General features: G+C 56.4%; 1 protein-coding gene across 2 annotated transcripts in view; it reads right to left on the bottom strand.

Moving 5' to 3' along the window:
* Positions 1 to 3,373: 3,373 nt before the first annotated feature.
* OGDH (oxoglutarate dehydrogenase) overlaps positions 3,374 to 17,297 on the bottom strand; it is a 47,490-nt gene continuing 33,566 nt past the window's right edge. For both annotated transcript variants that reach the window (XM_066238222.1, XM_066238221.1), the window contains exons 5-23: positions 14,777 to 14,892; positions 14,157 to 14,311; positions 13,890 to 14,036; positions 13,483 to 13,573; positions 13,045 to 13,224; positions 11,276 to 11,404; positions 10,890 to 11,069; positions 10,437 to 10,589; positions 9,831 to 9,933; positions 9,602 to 9,730; positions 9,145 to 9,295; positions 8,801 to 8,928; positions 8,535 to 8,713; positions 8,358 to 8,429; positions 7,914 to 8,042; positions 7,454 to 7,526; positions 4,634 to 4,797; positions 4,378 to 4,532; positions 3,374 to 4,293 (exon numbers count right to left, since the gene is read on the bottom strand). In XM_066238222.1, the coding sequence (XP_066094319.1) occupies positions 4,173 to 4,293; positions 4,378 to 4,532; positions 4,634 to 4,797; positions 7,454 to 7,526; positions 7,914 to 8,042; positions 8,358 to 8,429; positions 8,535 to 8,713; positions 8,801 to 8,928; positions 9,145 to 9,295; positions 9,602 to 9,730; positions 9,831 to 9,933; positions 10,437 to 10,589; positions 10,890 to 11,069; positions 11,276 to 11,404; positions 13,045 to 13,224; positions 13,483 to 13,573; positions 13,890 to 14,036; positions 14,157 to 14,311; positions 14,777 to 14,892 (2,555 nt within the window). In that variant the 3' untranslated portion in view covers positions 3,374 to 4,172. The remainder of the gene's footprint in view (positions 4,294 to 4,377; positions 4,533 to 4,633; positions 4,798 to 7,453; positions 7,527 to 7,913; positions 8,043 to 8,357; positions 8,430 to 8,534; positions 8,714 to 8,800; positions 8,929 to 9,144; positions 9,296 to 9,601; positions 9,731 to 9,830; positions 9,934 to 10,436; positions 10,590 to 10,889; positions 11,070 to 11,275; positions 11,405 to 13,044; positions 13,225 to 13,482; positions 13,574 to 13,889; positions 14,037 to 14,156; positions 14,312 to 14,776; positions 14,893 to 17,297) is intronic.

Consider the following 17,297-nt stretch of genomic DNA (forward strand, 5'->3'; position numbering starts at 1 on the left):
CCCCTTTCCTCCCCGGACAGCCTGCTGAGCCTGCGCTGGCCAAAGGCACCTTCTCAGTGGGCTGTCTCCCTGCTGGAGAAGGCGTCAGCCCCAGGCCCAGTCCTCCGAGCTGTCCTGTTCCCCACACTATCTCTGAAGTGGCTTGTGTGCACTCTGCTTTCACACATGTGGCCAGCCACCTTTATCTCCCTCCTCCAGACCTGGCTGACCTGGCCGGCCCACTTCTCTTTCCAATACCAATCAACAGCAGCAACGGCAGCCCCTGCGAACTTCTCACACTTGGCCCTGCTGCACTTCCTTTTTGCTCTTAATAACATCTTAATTGGGATACAACTCACATTCCACACAATTCACCTGTATACACTGTGCAATGCAATGGGGTTAACGTTTACTCAGTCGTGTAACTACCACCACAGTCAAATTTGAGAACATTTCATCACTTCCAAGAGAAATTGCACCCCTAGTCCCTAGCAACCAATCATCTACTTTCTGTCCCTATGATTTTGCCTATTTTGGACATTTCATATCTATGAAATCATATAACATGTTGTAGCATGTATCAATACTACATTTCTTTTTATGACTGAAGAATACTCCATTATATGGGCAGGACACATATTTTTAACCATTCATTTGATGAACATTGGGGTTGTTTCCACTTTTTGGCTGTTACAAATAATGTTTCTGTGAGCCTGACCTGCGGTGGCAGAGAAAATCAAGTGTCGACCTGGAACGCTGAGGTCGCCAGTTCGAAGCTGAGTCAAGGTACATCCAAGAAGCAACAACTATGAGTTAATGCTTCCGCTCCTCTCTCTTTCTCTAAATTCAATAAAATTAAAAAAAAAAAAAGAATGTTTTTGTGAACCTTCATGTACAAACTCCTGTGCAAACATACATTTTCATTTCTCTGGGTATAATACCTAAAAGTGGAATGGCTGAGGAACTCGATCCTGATTTCCACAGCAGCTGCCCCAGCTTACACTCCCACCAACAGTGCCCAAGAGTTCCGATTTCCCCACATCTTGTGTCCTTTTAATTATTAGTCATTAGTGAATGTGAGGTGGTCTCGCATCGTGGTTTCGACTCGCATTTTCCTCCCTGATGTTAATAATAATGTTGAACATCTTTTTTTTTTTTTTTTTAAGTTTTTTTAAAATTTTTATTTATTTATTCATTTTAGAGAGGAGAGAGGGAGAGAGAGACAGGGGGGAGGAGCTGGAAGCATCAACTCCCATATGTGCCTTGACCAGGCAAGCCCGGGGTTTTGAACCGGCGACCTCAGCATTTCCAGGTCGACGCTTTATCCACTGCGCCACCACAGGTCAGGCCTTGAACATCTTTTTATGTGCTTGTTAGTCATACATAATATTTTTAAAATTGAATTTATTGTGGTGACATTAGCTAATAAAATGATACAGGCTTCAGCCATATGTAACTTTTAACTGAGTTGTGTTTTTATTATGAAGGTGTAGGAATTCTTTATATATTATAGATAGGGGTTTCTGATCAGATATATGATTTGTAAATATTTTCTGCAGGCTGTCTTTTCACTGTTTTTCTTTTTTAAAAGCTTTTATTGATTTTACCGAGGAGCAAGAGGGACGGGGAGCAAGAAGCATCAACTCCTAGTTGCTTCACTTTAGTTGTTCATTGATTGATTGCTTGTCGTCTGTGCCTTGACCAGGCAAGTCCAGGGTGTTGACACTCTACCCAGTGTTACCACGCCAGGCAACTTTTTTTGTCCCCCCAGCAAGAGAGACAGAGCCAGACAGGAAGAGAGACGAGAAGCATCAACTCATAGTTGTGGAACCAGTTGTTCATTGACTACTTCTCATATGTGCCTTGGCTGGGGGGTCTTCAGCCAAGCCAGTGACCCCTTGCTCAAGCCAGCGGCCTTTGAGCTCAAGCCAGCAACCATGGGGTCACGTCTGTGATGTCTATGATCCCACACTCAAGTGGGCAACCCCGCACTAAAGCTGATGAGCCCACACTCAAGCCAGTGACCTTGGGGTTTCGAACCTGGGTCCTCAGTGTCTCAAGTCAACGCCCTATCTACTGTGCCACCACCAGTCAGGCTAATGTACTTTCCCCTATCCCTAACTCAGGCAGAGCACAGGACCCGGACAGCTGCTCAGTTACACTCAGGGAGTGTGCTGGTTCTGGGCACACTCAGGAGGACCTGCCTGCACATGGCCCCCGTCACACCAGGACTGGAAGTCTGAGGGGCAAGCCACAGGGAGCACACTGGGCAAGTTGAAGATTCTGAAGAGGCTTCAAGGACAAGGGACCCAGGTGTGGCCTAGGCCAGCTGTTTCCAATAACCAGTCTATAGGCCGGTGCCAGTCTGCAAAAGATGTAGAAAGTTTATCTGCAGACCGGCACTAAATTTCTCGAGGATCGGCAGTTGAAAACCACTGGTATAAAGGACAGGATGACTGCCAGGGGGCCGTGATACTGGAGGGTGCCCCACGTCCATACCCAGGATTTCCCCTGAGCACTCCCTCCGTGCTCCCTGTGCCCCCACCCCCAAGGCTTTAAGCTGGCCTGTTGTAGGCCCAAGATTGGGACTCTTGAGCTTTTGCTCAAACCAGATGAGCCCGCGCTCAAGCTGGTAACCTCGAGGTCTCGGACATGGGTCCTCCACATCCCAGTCCGACGCTCTATCCACTGCACCACCGCCTGGTCAGGCAGATTGGGACTCTTTTTTTTTTTTTTTTACAGGGACAGAGACAGAGTCAGAGAGGGACAGACAGACAGGAACGGAGAGATGAGAAGCATCAATCATCAGTTTTTCATCGTGAGGCCTTAGTTGTTCATTGATTGCTTTCTCATATGTGCCTTGACCACAGGCCTTCAGCAGACGGAGTAACCCCTTGCTCGAGCCAGCGACCTTGGGTCCAAGCTGGTGAGCTTTTGCTCAAACCAGATGAACCTGTGCTCAAGCTGGTGACCTTGGGGTCTCGAACCTGGGTCTTCTGCATCCCAGACCGATGCTCTATCCACTGCGCCACCGCCTGGCCAGGCAGATTGGGACTCTTAAGAGGAGACAATGGACCCCATGGAGGATGGTGACCTGCTAGTGTGGCCAGCTCCCCTCCAGAGCTGCTTGGGCTTCTGGGTGGGGGTGCTAACCTACAACAGATGTGCTGGGGGACCCATGAGGCACACCTGGTCAAGTACAGACCCAAGAGCACGTTTTTACATGGAGTGGGAGGGCACCTGGCAAGACGTGCGTGGATCATGGAGACGAGGCAGGAAGGAGAGGGTGGCGGGCCTGTGGGCACTCGGCACGAGGTCAGCATGCACTGAGGGCAGGGTAGAGGCCTCTGCTTCAGGGGAGAAGGCAGGTGCGAAGAATGACTCGCAAACAGGCCCATGGATAACTTAGTTTATGAGTCAAGCCAAATGCAAAGCAAAGTTGTTTTGCTTTTTTTTTTTTAACCAAAATAAATAAATCAGATCTGTCCCTGGGACAGGTGATGGGAGACCCCCGCCCCCCCTGCCCCCCCCCCCGAACGGCTTTGGCCAGCAGAGAGAGAATGCTCCAGGTCTCCACTGTGTGAAAGGGACAAAGAAGTCTGGGCTGTGCAGGGGACCGAGGTACAGGGTGACCAGAGAGCAGGACCCAGACCAGCAGCCGTGCCCTGGTTGTGGGGCCAAGTGGAACCTCCTGACCATCCACCCTTGGGCCCCACGCATGGCCTAGACCCTCTGAGAGGTGAAGTGGACGCTGCAGAGGGCAGACCGGCCCTCTCTGTGCCAGGCAGGCTTAGGTCGCCCCCTGCCGCCCACCCACCCTGCAGGGGCTCTGAAGACCATGGCTCCTGCACGGTGCCTGGGGCCCCACGCAGGAAGAGGAACCCGCCTCCTGCAGGTGCAGGACCCCTTGCTGGGTAGGGTGAAGCTGGGGTTGGAGCTGGCCACCCCTCCCAGGACACCTGCAGGTTCTCTCCCCTCCACCCGTGGCCTCAGCAAAGGCTGCGCAGAGGACGGAAGCCGTGGAGCCAGGGAGCGGTGGCCTTGTGAGGCGGCGGCCTGATTCCTACTTGAGCGCGGGGAGTGTGCAGGTGGCGCACGGGCAGAGGCGTGGGCAGCACTGAGGCACTATGTATTCTTGAGAAGCGAGGGCAGTGGTGGACATGGAGGCCAGCAGACCAGCGGCCAGGCAGCATCTACGAGAAGTTTTTGAAGGCGTCCAGGTCAAAGGCTGTGTCCAGCAGGCGCTGCAGCTCCGTGAGGTGGGTCTTCTTGTTCCCCGTGGCGGGAGCGGCCGCCGGGTCCCGGCCGGCATACCTGGGTGGGGCAGACGGCGATGGCAAGGTCACCCCGGGACTGTGTCCTCCCTCCCCTCCAGTCCCCATGGGGGCTGCGGCCTACCACACGGGCTTGGCACGGCTGATCGTGGTCCGCAGCCGGGGCTTCACGTAGTCGTAGTAGCCCTGGTTCTTGTGCTCCTCCTGGCACCAGGCCAGCTCGGCGTTGGGGTACTTCTGCACCTCCTGCAGCAGCAGGTCGAAGGGGAACGGCGACAGCTGGGGAGAGAGGGGCTCCGTCAGGTGAGGGTACCGGAGGGGGGCTCCGGGCCCCGGTGCCCGGGGAGGGACGCATCGGCTGTGGCACCGCCTGCCTGCACCTGCTCGATCCTCGTGATGGCCACCTGGTCCACCATGTTCCGCGCTTTGCGCTCGCGGGTGAGGTCGTAGTACACCTTGCCAGTACAGAACAGAAGTCTCTTGACGCTTTCTGGGTTCTGGACTGCAGGGCCATCCTCTGGGATCACCCGCTGGAAGTGGGTTCCTACAAGAGAATCCCCAGACTTGGCTGAGGACGCTGGGCCCACCCAGGATGGCGAGAGCCCACACAGCAGGTGGTGCCAGGGCTGACCCAGAACATGTGGCTCTGAGAGTCAGCGATGGCCCCTCCTGCCACCCACCGATGCCCTTGAGTTCTCCAGACCGAGAGACTCGGGAAGCACAGGGAGGTAACGGCTGGCGGGCGAGGCAAGCCTCGGAGGGCAGGTGGCCCAGCGCATCCTTCAGAACAGCCCTTCTCAGACTTCAGGCAGCAGCAGCGCTAGGAGACATCCCATGACCACTCTGCTCAGACCCTCTGGAGCTCAGACATTGATACTACTTCCTACACAACCACAGCACATGGTCAGAAGCTCACGGATGGGATGGTGACCCTGGGGAAAGGTGGACTTTGGGAAGCCACCTCCAAAAATGAAGGCCTCCCTTAGTGAAACACAGGGAACATGCTAGGATTAGAAGGAAACGACCTCCGTATGGTAAAGGCCAGACAGGAAAACCCACAGCGAGCATAATGCCAGTGGTTACAGAGACTGAGAGCTTGGGGGCCCCTCCAGCACCTCCACTCAACACAGTACTGGGAGTTCTAGCTCCAGCAATCAGGCAAAAAAGGAAATAAAAGGCATCTAACTTGGAAAAGAGGTAGTCAAATTTTTTTTTTTAGATTTTTATTTATTCATTTTAGAGAGAAGAGAGAAAAAAGGGGAGGAGCAGGAAGCATCAACTCCCGTATGTGCCTTGACCAGGCAAGCCCAGGGTTTCCAACCGGTGACCTCAGTGTTCCAGGTTGACGCTTTATCCACTGCGCCACCACAAGTCAGGCCAGACTGTGGTCAAATGATTTTTCTTTTTTTTAGATTTTAAAAAAATTTATTCATTTTTAGAAAGAGAAGAGAGAGAGAGACAGACAGAGAGAAGGGGGGGGGAGCAGGAAGCATCAACTCCCATATGTGCCTTGTCCAGGTAAGCACCGGGTTTTGAACTGGAGACCTCAGTGTTCCCAGGTCGGCGCTTTATCCACTGCACCACCACATGTCAGGCCAGACTGTGGTCAAATGATTTTTGACAAGAGTATCAAGGCCATTCAAAGGGGAAAGGACAGTTTTTTCAATAGTGCTGGGAAAACTGATATACACGTGCAAACGGAGCTGGACCCTTACTAGATATGCCAAAATTAACTCAAAACAGATCAAAGACTTAAAAATACAGCTACAATCACATAATGCTTAGAAGAAAGTACAGGACAACAGCTTTACAACAGTGGATTTGGCAATGATTTCTTAGAAATGACATCAAAGGCACATGTAACAACAAAAAAAATAGACACACTTGACTTCATGAAAATTTAAACATCTTGTGCATCCAAATACAGGAGAAAACAGTTGCACATCATATATCCAACAAGGTATTAATATCAAACATACTCAACAACAAAATAAAAAGTGATTAAAATATGGACAAAGGACTTGAGTAGACATTTCTCCAAAGAAGACAAATAGCCAACAAACAGATGAAAAAATACTCAACATAAGTAATCACGAGGGAAATGCAAATCAAAACCAGAGAGATACCATTTATGGTCATTAGGACGACCATCATAAGAAACAAACAAACAAAAAGAACGTGTGGGCCTGGATGCAGAAAAGGTGGACACCTTGTACACTGTTAGGAATGTAAAATGGTGCAACCACTATGTAAAACAGCATGGCAGTCCTCGAAAAATTAAAATTAAACTCTGTATGACCCAGCAAGTCCACCTTTGGGTATTTATCCAAAAAAAAAATCAAAAGCAGGGACTCAAGGAGATGTTTGTGCACCATGTTCATAGCATTATTCACAACAGCCAAAAAAGTGAAAACAACCCAGGTGTTCCTGACAGATGAAGTATACACCAAACGTGATACACACAGTGGAATACCCTTCTGCCTGAAAAGGGAAGGACATTCTGACACCACGGTGTGGCTCAATCTTCAGGACACGTGCTAGTGAAATAAGCCAGACACAGGACCAATACTGCCCAGTCTCTCTTATAGAAGGTCCCTAGAGGGCTTAGACTCAGGGACAGAGAGGATGGTGATAACCAGGGGCTGGGGGAGGGGAGGGGAGGGGACAGAGGTTCAATTTGGAAGATGGAAGTTCTGGAGATGATGGTGGTGATGGCGGCACAGTGTGAATGTGCTAACACCACTAAGCTGTGCACTTCACAATGGTTAGTGGGACCCCACGGCTGGGAGGAGGTGGCTCCCCTAGCCCCATGAGCCTGAGGACGTGAGGGGCCTCACCTCGTACCAGTGAGCGGACTAGCTGGCATGTCCTACCCGCCTGGTGCCTCTTTGTCCCTGGAGGTGACCTGTGCCAGCCTCCAGAAGCAGAGCCCAGGTGGTGGGTGACCTCTAAGCTCAGACTCATTTCACTGCCTCTAAGGGGGTCCTCGGGATGCTCCAGGCGAAGGCCTCAGACCGGGGCAGACGCGAGACACGCCTTTTGACCAGCTTGCACACAAGCTCTGACATCTGTGCTGTGTTTGGTGGTGTTCACCCAATGACCAGAAATGTGGCAATGGCTACAGTGAGAGGCACAGGATGAGCCCCAAAACCCCACAAAGCAGCAGCCAAGACCCCTGAAATGCCCATCCCCGCACCCACCTGGAAGCATCTCATCAAAGCTGGTCCTGGCCTCCGGGTGCCGCAGCAGGGACTTGGGGGTGAAGATGATTAACTGAAAAACAGAACCACAGGCTGATGATGGACCAGGCCCTCAGGGAAACAGACGATGCAGCTTCCCCGTCCCCCTCTCTCTGCCCTTAGTGGCTGGGCCCTGCTTGGCCAGTGTCCACTTCTCCAGAGCCCATCCAGCCTGCCGTGAGCCCCAGGCACCCCGACCCTGTGCCCAGGAAAGAGCCCCTTCCTTCCGGGGCGCTCCTGCCTGCAGCCAGTCTGGCCTGGCACTTCAGCCTGTTCAGCCCGTAGCAGCCGGGGGTGTGTCCCACACACGCTCACTCATCATTTAACACCCTGCTTCAGGGGCCCCTGCTGGCTTCATCTGTCTTCCAAGGTCAGCACGCCACCTACGACCACCCGCTCACGTGTCCGCCCTCCCACTGACCGGCTTCCGGAAGGGGAGGAGGATCTGGCGGCGCAGCACGTGGAAGAAGTTGCCGGGCGAGGAGCAGTTGACCACCACCCAGTTGCAGTCGTACAGCTGGCTGATGTCGAAGTTGGGCTCCTGGAGGTTCTGCGGCGAGGAAGGGGCACTCAGGGGACGTGTGGGGACTACGGCCTTGCCTCGTTTTTAGTCCTCCTCCTGACAACAGCTGCCTGGCCTGCGCTCACGCAGGTTCCACCCCTGCCCAGCCCTGTCCTGACAGACGACTCCCGGTCACTCGGGTCACTACCATTGCCCGAGTTTGCACCAGACACGCTTCTGCGGTGGCAGTCAGGGTGGCCACACTGCCTTTCAGAAGGCCTCACTTGGGGCCACCAGCTCAGTGCCCCCCCCCCCCCCAAGACTGCAGAGGACACAGCAGACGCCTAGGAGGCGCCCCCTCACCGGCAGGACATCCGGGTCATCGTTGCACATCTGCAGGAAACGCTCGGGCCTGGCCGAGGAGTGCTCTGGGCCCTGCAACAGAAGGGCCACAGCTTGTCGTCTGTGGTCTGAAGACACCGTGTGGCTGCTCTGCTGGCACGTGCCCCCCCCCCCACACGTGCGGGGCGGCCCGCTCACCATGCCCTCCATGCCGTGGGGCAGCAGCAGCACGATGCCGTTCTGCCGCACCCACTTGGCCTGCCCGGGGGAGATGAACTGGTCGATGATACACTGGGCCGTGTTGTGGAAGTCGCCAAACTGAGCCTCCCAGAGCACCAGAGCGTTGGGGCTGGCCATGGCAAAGCCCAGCTCAAAGCCTGAGGGGCCAAAGGGGTGTCAGGAGGGAAGGGGTGGGAGTAGGATGGGCTGGGGAGAGGGGGGGGTGGGGAGGGGGCCTCGCTCACCCAGGACCCCGTATTCGGACAACGAGCTGTTACACACGGTGTAGGGGGCCTGGTTGGGCCACAAGTGGTTCATGGGGATGCAGGTCTTCTTGTCCACGTTCTGGTCGTGCAGCACGTGGTGGCGGTGGCTGTAGGACAGGACAGGTGAGCAGGTAGGACCCCATGCCTCTGCTCTGCAAGCAGACCCCACACCCTGTTCCTCACAGGGGTGTCCACATCCCAGCAAGGAGAGTGTTCTGGGCCTGCGAGGTGGACCTGAGGACCGTGTCTGGGGAGTGTTCTTATGGAAGAGAAGCACCTGACACCCCCCCCCACCTCTTCTACCTCGAGGGCGGCAGCCTCACCTGAAGGTGCCCCGCTCCACGTCCTGGCCGCTCAGCCGGATGTGGATGCCCTCCTTCAGCAGGGAGCCGAAGGCCATGTACTCCGCCAGGGCCCAGTCCACGACCCGGTTCTTCACCATCTCACCACGGGTTTTCAGGATCCGGCTCAGCCCTGCAGACATGGGTGCTCACCAGACAGCCCTGGCCTCCCGTGTCACCAGCCAGCCTCGCCAGGAGAGTGAGGAAGGGAACGCGTGGGCACCAGGTCAGGGAGAGGCTGTGATGGCCCATCCTTTCCTCTGCAGCGGCCAGCAAGGACATGCTGGGCAGGGGGTGGGGGAGAGAGGGCTCCCGCATTCAACCAGCTCCTGCCTTGGACAAGGCAGGGACTGTGGTGGATGGGGATTGGGTCCCGTGCTGGTCAGCGCTCGTCACTGGACCTGCCCAACACTTCTGAAGGTCAGTGCAGCGCCCTCACCTCCGTGAATGGTGAAGTTGTCCACGGGCACAGAGCTGGCTACGTTCCCAATGTGGGTCAGTATGTCCTCTTCCAGGCCCGTGGAGGGGCAGGTCATGCTCCTGGGCTGCCCGTCCAGGGTGAAGAAGCCTAGGACAGAAGGGATGCACTGACGCCCGGCCACAGCTGCCCCATGAGAGGCTGTGGAGAGGCCTGGGCCGCAGGGTCCGTGGGCGATGCCCCCACTCACCAGGCCAGGGCGAGTCCAGCCAGTGCTTGATGTGCAGGATCTTCTCGTCCTTGGACCGGGCAAAGGCCTCCTCACAGATCTTGTCGTACTTGGAGATCTCCTCCTGGAGGGCACAGTGCAGCATCAGTAGTGCTCTGAGCAGGCGCGGGCCGCGTGTGGCCCGGTGGCTTTCCCTCCACACACTCTGCCCCACTCAGGAGAGCCCCGGCCCGCCCACTGTCCTGTGGCAGAACTGAGCCCAGCAGCGCCCTCGCCAGCACCTGCCCTTCCCACACCTGTGAGGAGGCTGCCGGGCCAGCTGCCTCGCTTTCCCTGAGCCCCTGCTCGGGCCTCCCACCAGCGCCATGCAGAACCACCAGGCCGGCAGGCCCTCCTCTGCGTGGGACTCGCCTCCAGCAGCAAAGCAGCATGTGAAGCCCCTTCCTGTGCCCCAGTGCTCAGGCCCCACTCCTCCGTGGGTCCTCAGACGCTGCACCCCACCCCACCCCGAGATGTTCTGCAGAGAAACGCTGCAGCTGGAAGTCTTTTGCGAGCCCTCGTGTGGACCAGCCACTGCGCCGGCGAGCACTGCCCGCTGGCCCTTGCACCTGCTTCCGGGCTGCGCACCTCGTACTCGGGCTGGTTGACCACGCCCTGCGACACCAGCAGCTCTGCGTACTTCTGCAGCACCGGCTTCTGCTTGCGGATCTGCTTGTACATGAGTGGCTGCGTGAACATCGGCTCATCCATCTCGTTGTGGCCGTTGCGCCGGTAACACACCTGAGGGCAGCGGGACACCAGTGTCAGGGACCACGTGGAGGGCGTGGGTTCTGCACAGACCGGCCCCTCCCGACACGACACCTCAGTCCACCTCCTCCAGGATCAGGCCCCGTCTCGCTCTCCTGCACACACCACAGTTACTCTGTCACGTGAGACAGAGCGAGAGGGACCTGGGGACGTCCCAGGACAGGACCCCAACTACCCTCCTCCACAGGTGACTCATCCGGGCCCGACACTCTTGATGCCCTCAGGAGGGGCTGCATGTGACCACACACCAGGGCTCAGGGCCCGGCCACTCACCAGGTCCACCACCACATCCTTGTGGAAGGTGCTCCTCCACTCGGCAGCCACCTTGCACACATACATGACAGCCTCTGGGTCGTCAGAGTTCACGTGGAAAATGGGGGCGTTCACGACACGGGCCACATCGGTGGGGTAGGGTGAGGAGCGGGCCATGCGAGGGTCTGTGGTGAAGCCGATCTGCAAGGGACACAACACAGGCTGGCCAGGGGTGGGTAGGGCTAGCCACTCCGTGGGACTCAGGAGCTGGGGGTCCAGGGGGCGGGGCAGGGAAGATCAGAGGCATGGCCAGGCGGGCTGGGGGTGGGGCCAAGGGCAGGGGCATTACTAAATTAATCAGAAACCTAGCACCATGGCCTGGTCAGGGGCCTTCCCCACTTGGTTACCTGGTTGTTGACGACCACGTGGACAGTGCCGTGAGTTGTGTAGGATGGCAGGTCACTCAGGTGGAAGGTCTCGTACACGATGCCCTGGCCGGCAAATGCAGCGTCCCCGTGCAGAAGGATGGACATGACCTGCAGATATGCAAGGAAGATTGCAAATCCAGCACGGTCCTGACCACCATGTCCATAGGCACACTGGAGATTAAGTCACAATTTACTTTTCAAAAACGTTTTCTGAGATCATTTCAGAGTTAGAAAGAAAGTGGCAGAAGAGCACAAAGACCCCCAGCCCCTCCCAGCCAGCAGCTGATGGCCACCACCCCTGCACATGACACACAGGACCCCCCCCCCCCCAGGAAGCCAATGCAGGCCCAGACCTCAGAGGGTGCTGGTGTGTGTGCACCACCCACGTCTGCTGAGTTCCATCCAGCTCCACATCCCGATGGGTCTTGGGTCCTGATGGTCCCCCGTGACCAGACTCAACAGTGGCCTGCCCCACACCAGGGAGGCCTGCTTTGCTCTCCCTTTAAACTCACCCTATCTCCTTGGTGATGACAGCGGCAGTGCCTGGAGAACCTCCATGTGCGGAACCCAGTGCCCCTTCCCCCCATACATATTGTCTCCAGGGTCCTGTGAGACCCTGCCCCAGGACCCCAGCTCACGATCGGACCTCTGTCCTGGAGCCTGGTCCCTGCAGACGGCACCCTGAATCCAGCCCGGGTGTTGCCTGCTCACCCGGAGAGCCTCTCCAGGCCCCCACAGTGCAGGCTGGAAAACACACGCCCATGGTCGTGTTCACACGGGATCTCCAACCTCTGTGCAGACGGCCTGCCCACGACACCTCCAGTACCCCCCGCCATCCTTGTCAGCTGCCCACTTGAGTTTCTGTGACACTGTCCAGGCCTCCAGGCCTGCCGTCCTCCCTGCTGGCCACACCTGCTCTGTGGTGGGTGTCCATCTGTCCATCAGTGCAGACCCCAGCCTGCTCTCAAAACTGCCCAGCCCAGCGCCCATCACCTCTGATGCCAGCTCCTCTTGTCCCGCTCCGAGCACAGGACTAGCAGACTCCAGTGTTTCCAGCTACAGCCCTGTAAGCTGACCCTGGGTCCCACCCCTAGTCTGACCCTCGATCCTCACCCCATCGTGCACCTCAGAGAACTTCCTGCCTGCCTGCCTGCCCAGCTCCTGCGTTCTCCAGTCAGACATGACTCCCTGCCCTGTGGATGAGGTGTGACTGCCTCTCACTCCCCTGGACGCTGAACACAGCTCCCCACGGCCCCTGCTGAAGCCCCGTATCAGCTCGCCCCCCCACTGCGTGCTCCTGGCTTCCGCACGACCTTTCTGGGGAGAGTGGGAGCTAGAAGCAGGGTCGTGCTGCCAACCTTGCACCCCCAGAACGCACACCCATGCTGGCAAACACGGTTTTCCTGCCTGTGTGGCTTTGAGATCGTGATCTGTTAGACACGGCAGTGGTCACAGTCGTGAGGGGTTGTATACACAGCCAGCCACTGGCGCTGGGTCGTCACACCACCCACCTGGAAACTGTGGCTCCACAGGCACCACCTGTCCACTCTCAGTGCCCCCTTCGCCTGGAGAGACTCTCCCCACCCGCTCGGTGACAGCAGCTCTGTCCACCGTGACAGCTGCACTGCAGACACGGGGGCGCTGAGAGTGGCCCCGGGGTGGGTGTCCCAGCACCGCCCTGCCCAGGCCTGCGGCAGACCTCCCTAACGTGCCCAGGGCGACGCGCCGTCCCGGCCCTGGTGCTGTACCTTCTTCCCCTCGGTGTCCCCGCAGTAAAACTGCTCAGCCTTGGTCTTGCCCATCACCACAGGGTCGGCAGCCTCCAGGTGGGAAGGATTGGCCACCAGCGACAGGGTGATGTTCCTGTCGGTCACACGGTTGATCCGCCGGTGGTACATGCCCAGGTGGTACTTCACGTCTCCAGAGCCCTGAGGACAAGAAGCATGTGACAGCCCTGCCGTGTCCCTTCCGTTCCCACAACCCACTGGAAGCTCCCACCCAGGGGCTGGGGAGACGTGGGGGCTGCCAGGCCTCTGATCCTCCCAGAGGTTGGCCCTTGGCCGCTTGCTTCGTGGATGGTGTGGAAGGTTCTAGCTCCTGGCAAGTCTTCCCCGAGAAACTGGTACAGCCAGGGTGCCGTGCGGGCTGAGCCGCACTGGACATTCCTACAGGACACCAGGCCTCACCTCATCGGCAGCCTCCAGCTTTGAGTCGAACTGGCAGAAGATCTGCTCCAGCTCCTTTCTGATGACGTTCGCCAGCACGTTCAGCCGCCCCCTGGAGTACACGGGTCAGCAGGGCCTGAGCAGCCCCCCAGGCGCCCCGACCTCCCCCGAGGGACAGGCAGCACTTTAGTTTGCTGCCCGAGAGGTGCTGAGACCACAGCTGGGCGGCACGCAGTCTCCCTCTGCTGTGACCCTGACGGGGCATTCAGTTTCACTTAAGTGATGTGTGGCACAAGGCCCCACGTCCGTGTGGAACCACACATGGTCCTGGCCTGACAGGGACTGCAAGGCGAGGGGGTGCTGGGACGACGGGTACCCTGGGGCAGGGGTGCTGAGGGGGTGAGAGCACCACGGGGGTGGGCAGGCACCTGTGCGGCATCCCCATGATCACGTAGTCCACGCCGTTCTCGCTCGACTTATCAATGATGGTCTTGAGGGCGGGGATCAGCACCTCGCAGCCCTCCAGCCCAAAGCGCTTCTCGGAAGACCACTTCCGCTGCAGGAACTCCTCAAACCTGATGGGGACCAAGCCGCCCTGAAGAGCAGTCGCAGGTCCGACCCGCTCCCGCTCCCGCTCCCGAGGGGCCAGAGCCCCACCCTGGGTGAAGGACACGCCCTGAGCGCACTGTCCCCACCTGGTGGACCGCACGAGTCTGGCCAGGAGGGTGCGCTTCTCCTCGCTGGTGAACTGCATGACCCCGGGTGTCTCAAACTTCTGCCGGATCCACTGGCATTGCTCCAGGTCATTGATGAACATGAACTCCACCCCGATGTGCTGGCAGTAGGCCATCTGTTGCACACACAGCACGGATCAACGCCCGCTCAGGACAGGCTAGGAATGGCCAGGCCTCCCTTTCAGATGCACCAGGAGCCCCGTGCGGGCAGAGACGGCTGTGTGTGTGTGAGCCTGCAGAGGGTGCCGCGCGTGCTCAGTGCCCGCCAAGGCCCGAGAGGAAGAGGGAAGGTAGACACTGGAGGGTGAGCAAGCTGGTTACGGCCGGGCACCCTGGGCTCATGCGTACGCACCAGGGACCTCTCGCATCTGAAATGAACACCCACTGGGATTAGAACCCACAGAAATGTTTTCTTTCTGTGGTTGGTTGTAAAAATGAAAACCATACATTTTTATCTGTAAGATAGTAGTAAGAGTTCCCTTTTCTTTACATTTAAACTATATATAGGATAAGAAAAACTCTACCTATCCGGGATGACTCCGGCCAACCCAGGCTTTTCCAGAGAGCATGCAATTGCTCACCTCCAGCCGCCGGATGATCTCCCGCAGAGGAAGCGCTGACTCCTGCCCCCCGATGAAGGTGGTGGTCGGCAGGTGGAAGACCTTGTCGAGGTCAGACTCATCCAGGCCGTAGAACCCTGCGGGGCGAGGAGAGACGGGCACAGGCACACGGGGACCACAGTTTACGGAGAGGGGAAAGGGACTCCCCAGAGGAGAGAAAAGAGAAGGAAAAACCATAAAAACCTCTGATATATATGAAAATAACATTTTACAGCTAGAAACACAGATTTAGCAACAAATGGAAGCTGAGAATATTACTGGGTATCATAGGTAAATGAGAATAAAATTGATATAAGCATATATTTGTCCAGTGCATCAATTATTCATAATTTAGAGAAAAACGTTTTTCAAGGTCCCAAAGACACCAACCAATTTTGGTTTTAAAGGCACTGGGTAAGTCAATCAGAAATCAAGTGAAAAATAGTAAAAGAGGAAATTCAAGTAGAAAATGAGGAACTGGTATAGAACAGGTCTGTGTCTTATACGGTGATAACGTCTGTATGCGGTGATTGACAGGAAGCCAGGAGACTGAGAAGTGAGGGACAGTCACCAAGAAGCCGATTGGTCTGCGGGAAAGCAGCTGGGTAGCACAGCGAGGGTCCCACAGCCATCCCTTCTCCTGGGGGTCCCCAGTCTGCACATTCGGGACCCACTCTCCTGGTCCAATACTGACATCTCTGCCTACTGATGGCTCACTAGCTGACAGCCACTGGCTGGACAGGTGCTCACTAACTGACCAGTCACTGCTGCTTCCTCCTCGAGCTGATGGGACGTGAGGGACCGGCTCTCTCAGGAACAGTGTGCTGGCTTCCAAGGGCAGGCTCAGAGAACTGTCCAGGGATACTGGCAGGTGGGTTCCCACCCACAAGGACAGAGGCCTGTTTCCCGGCTTGGGAAACAGACCGTGTATCTGAACCCCTAGGAGGTTGGTAAAAATGTACAATTTCCAGGCTCCAACCTGAAAACCAGCTCACTGGTCACGGTGGCCAGGGATCTCTCCGATGCTCCCCTTCCAGCTGGCTCAGGAACTGCAGCCTTGTTTGTCTAGCGCTTCAGAGCAAAGCCTACGTTTCCCAAACCCTTTTGCTGGCTGCTTCCCTGCAGTGGTGTGGGAGGGGCTGGTGAAGCTCGGCACTGCTCCCAGCTGCCACTCCACCAAGAGTGAGGGCTGCCCATCATATGTGTCTGGTGAACTGCCTGGCTCTGGCCATCAGCCCAGCTCACGGTGTTTCCAGAGTAAAACTGGAATCATGTGGGGGCACCTCTCCTAGCTGAGTGTCCTCACAGAACGCTCCCGCAGGGCCTCAGAGAAGCAGAGTGCCTATGCGTACTCTGGGAGGACCCCGGGATTGTAGGGCTGACCAGGGAGATCCGCGGGGACCTGGCTGCCACGACCTTTCAGCACGAGGAGCCTGCAAGCCTCGAGTCGGTGGCTCTTCACTTCCACCCTCTGAACTGATCGGTCTCTGAACCTCCTAACTATTGGTCCCACTCCCAAGTTCTTGGGTCCTTTGAGAAATCAAATCTACAGGGTCAGCTTCCAGGAAGGTGGAGAAGACTCTCTCCTCCCTGCTGCCCGCTAAGTGCAACCAAGACCCCAGAAACCACAAGTCAGGCGACTCTGGAAAGTGGAAAGCAGCTGACCAGCTGGCAGCACTGGGTTTACTCCTGGGCTCCCACATCCCCGACTGGGAGCCAAGAACCTGCACCCTGGAACTCCTCCAGGTGCAGACAGACAAACCCCAACAGAAGCAGCTCTTGCTAAAGGACCAGGAGAGGGCAGCCTGGCTGCACAGACAGAGCTGTTTGGTTCCACTAAACACCAGCATACACTGCAGCCCCACCCCCACCCAGGCTATCCTGCAGTGTCCTCCGACCTGTGACCTCCATGGTTTCGGAAAAGGCCCAAATTTCCATCTGCTCTGGGAGGTAATGTGCCTGCCCACTCCCCCGTCCAGGACATTCATCCCCACCTGGGAGGAACTCAGGGGCCTCCCACCAGAGTGGTGTTCAGAGAAGACTACTGTAACAGACACCAGTAAGATTCTAGGTCTCCTAACCCCAAGCGTGCTGGTTTCAAAAGCAATCACTTAAACAAGAACGAGGAATATGTCAGATCGAACAATATAATCAACAGACACCAGAGGGGCACAGACCTCGGAATTATCTGATTAGATTCTTAAGGAGCTAGTATCACATAGTTTCAGCAGCAACTGGAACATGACAGGGACAAATGAAAAAAGATAAGACTCGGGAAAAAAAAAAAAAGTCTGCAGAAAACAAAACACTGAAGACACAAAGAAGAACCTAAAGGGAAACTTAGAAACTGCAAAATATCATGGCTCAGATCACCACTCAATGGGTGGGCTCTGGCAGAACCAAGAACAGAGGACCAGTTGTGACCTCGAAGGTAGAAATGAACCAATGAGATGGTTCGTTTCAGAAATGAACCAATCTGGAAAGGAGAGAGCACACGGAGGAG

The sequence above is a fragment of the Saccopteryx bilineata genome, chromosome 7, assembly GCF_036850765.1.
Source record: "Saccopteryx bilineata isolate mSacBil1 chromosome 7, mSacBil1_pri_phased_curated, whole genome shotgun sequence".
NCBI classification, from domain to species: Eukaryota; Metazoa; Chordata; class Mammalia; order Chiroptera; family Emballonuridae; genus Saccopteryx; species Saccopteryx bilineata.